We start from the raw sequence: 3224 nt of genomic DNA, 5'->3' as shown, positions 1-3224 counted from the left end.
TGTGATTGTATATTATATTGTTTACATATTTAATTCAAAATTTTGATAGTTTCTGTAATAATTGTACTTGACATATGCTAATGTTTTTAAATATGTAAAGGGAATGAGTGCACTTGTAAACAGTTTATGATAAAAAGGTTTTGACTTTGATTGTTTAAAATTATCTTTTTGAACCCAAAAAATACACTGTAAAACATATCTGTAGAAATTACAGTATTACTGCGTATTACTGGCAGCTAGCTGTAACTTACTATAGATTACTTACTGGCAACAGTTTGTTAATGAACATGAAACATTTTCAGTCTTTATCTTCTACAGTAAGTTACTGGCAACCAGCTGCATAACAACAGCAAATTTTTTACGATTCGTTTAAAGAAGACAGGGCCAAAGGCTCTTGCTGATATTGTGATATAAGGTTGAATATGTGAAATAATTGCGCCAAGAGCGCCCTCTGGTGGTAAACTAACTGCCTGGCAGATCAAAACCACACCGTTGCACTTATAGTAGCTTTGGCTAGAAAAATACAAATATTTGCACTGCTTATTTCAAAAACATATTTAAAATGTATTACAGGCTGCTGAATGGATTGCTTACATTGCTTACATTGCAAACAGTAAAATAATTAAAATGTACACTATTTATAATACAAAACTTAAACTAATAACTCCTCTTGACCTGAACAAAATGCCTGAGGATACATATAACATAAAAGTTATTCCTTGTATGACAACTGGCATCAGTGGCCCTGCTGTACCCCTTCATTGAAGATTTCACAGCATGAGCAGTTAATCTTAGAGCAAATGTTAAATTGAACATCAATGATTCAGAGAGGTCATTTCACATTTTGTTGAATATTTATAACAGTATGAATAAGTAGTATACATTCATAATCCATATTAGAATAAAAATGAGTAACAATCATTTTTCATCACACGAGGGTGCACAACGCCTGCTTGACTCTCGGCTCCATGCACCTCATTAGAATTTTATTAGGAAAAATCAATTTTGATCAAACCCTCTCTTTCCCTCTCACACACACACAATTTTGGGGTTTTGTAATCATTTACTTCCCCACATGGCCAAAACAGAATGACTTTCTTTGTTCTATGGTGCACAATTCCAAAACTGTAAAGTATGCTTTTCTTTTGATTATACAAGAGTTAATGTGGAATGAGGCGATTCTGCCAAATATGTTTTTGTTATACCATGTAAAATACTACATTGTAGGTCAAGACATTTGTGTCTCTTAAAACTTTTTTAACTCACTGGGTTTTTTTGCGCACTTTATATAGTTTAAAGAAAAAAATATTTTATACTCGTTCTGGATGATTCAACCATAAATGTGTCATGATTTAAGGTAGATCAGTGGTTCTCATCTCCAGTCCTTGGCCCCCCTCCCAGAGTGTTTTAGATGTCTCCTTATATGAATCACCTGATTCCACTCATCAGGCTCCTTCCAGAATGTTTGAAATGTTTCCTTAATTAACACACTAACAAGCTGATGAACTGAATCAGATATTTTACATATGGAAACATCTTAAATGTTCTGGGAGGGTGGCCCGAGGAATGAATTTAAGAACCACTGACGTAGATAATGTGAAGAAAATGCCTGTGAAATGGAAAGAATTGCATGAAGGATGTTTTGCGGAAAAATCCCGGCACTGGATAATTATGTATTTGATTTCAAACCTGTCCAGACTCATAGCAGTCATGACTGCAGCACATGCCACCTGGTTGCAGTTATCCAGAGAGGTGATGATTTTGCAGAGGGTGCTGCCAAAGACCCAGTGTCCTCCACGTGCCCACTGGTGAATCAGAAAGGGCATGACGGTCACGTGAACCAGGTCGGCTACAGCCAAGTTACCCACATACACATCTGGTACTGTCTTTTTGGCTGACCTGCATTAAAGACAAAAAAGAGCTTTCTGTGGGAATGCGGAGAAGTGTTGTTAAAAATGTCAGGAGAGGTGTAAGAAATAAAACTGTTGCAAGCAGCAGTACACATGCGCCTGCATAACATCCAAGAACCCATGAGAACTGAAAAAATTATTTTTATGAGTTTTGAGGATGATAGATAGATAGATAGATAGATAGATAGATAGATAGATAGATAGATAGATAGATAGATAGATAGATAGATAGATCCCAAGGAACACACAAAGCACTATAGTGTTGGTTAAGTGTCTACCAAATGCATAAATAGCTTGTCTTATTATCTATAAGTAAATGGGTAAAGCCAAACCAAATACTAGACAGTTTATATTTCACCAGCCTGCAAACCTACCTTAAAATAGTGACCAGGACGAGAACATTTCCAACAAGTCCAGTGGAGCACAGAAATCCAACAAACGCGGGAAGGATTTTGGTTTCCGTTAGGTGAACAATATTATAATAATCATCACCTGAATATCCAGATACATTCTCATTAGTGTTTGATCCATTGTCCAATTTGAGCGTAAAGTTCCAAACAACAGGATCCAACTCCACCATGGCGAAAACGCAGAGCTGGAGGCTGCTGATAAGTTTAAACAATCATTTCCTTTTCATTCTGTACGAAAATAAATCTGTGAAATCCTACGGTATCCCTGGCACTTAGGTCGATTTCAGCATCCTCCTCACAGGCATTGCGCACTGATGTCTCCACTTATGCCCGTGCGCGCATCCTCTCGCGCGCTGCTCATGACGCACTCCATCTGGATATGTGGACAGGTTGCCTACTAAATACATTTAAAGGTCTCTTCTGGCTTTCTTAAAGCGTTGAAACAGTACTGAATGAGATTCGGCACTCAACATTTCCACAGAAGGGAACACGGAATAGACGCGTACTTTTATACTATCATTCACAAAATATAAACATCTCTATACGCATAGTGCCCTTTCTGCCATCATAATATTAAAAATTCTAGTTTTCATTCATTATTAGCAAACCATAGGAGGAGTTCAGTTAGATTGGGATACTTACATTGAGATGACGGCCAAAAACAATCCCAATCTACCTGAATTCACCCTAATACAACAGACTGACGCATTGTCATTATGTAAATCAAAGAACGCTCTTGTGAAGGAAAAACGTTTATTACCATCATAGGACTGCATTGAACCAATCTTCTTTTGTTTTTCAATAAGCAAAGGACTGCAACGTTTACTGAACACAAAAACTCCCTAGTTACTAATTTAATGGAGATGTCCTAATGAAAGGTAAACTCTTGCAGTGTTACCTTGGT

General features: G+C 36.9%; 1 protein-coding gene across 1 annotated transcript in view; it reads right to left on the bottom strand.

Annotated features, from left to right (window-relative positions):
- Positions 1-2793, bottom strand: part of mchr2a (melanin concentrating hormone receptor 2a) — a 6531-nt gene extending 3738 nt beyond the window's left edge. Inside the window, exons 1-2 of the mRNA XM_065239862.2 lie at positions 2285-2793; positions 1690-1899 (exon numbers count right to left, since the gene is read on the bottom strand). Coding sequence (XP_065095934.1) covers positions 1690-1899; positions 2285-2490 — 416 coding nt within the window. The 5' untranslated portion in view covers positions 2491-2793. The remainder of the gene's footprint in view (positions 1-1689; positions 1900-2284) is intronic.
- Positions 2794-3224: the final 431 nt, after the last annotated feature.

Source organism: Paramisgurnus dabryanus, chromosome 13 (genome assembly GCF_030506205.2).
Source record: "Paramisgurnus dabryanus chromosome 13, PD_genome_1.1, whole genome shotgun sequence".
Classification (NCBI taxonomy): domain Eukaryota; kingdom Metazoa; phylum Chordata; class Actinopteri; order Cypriniformes; family Cobitidae; genus Paramisgurnus; species Paramisgurnus dabryanus.
This window is presented reverse-complemented; position numbering and strand designations above follow the sequence as displayed.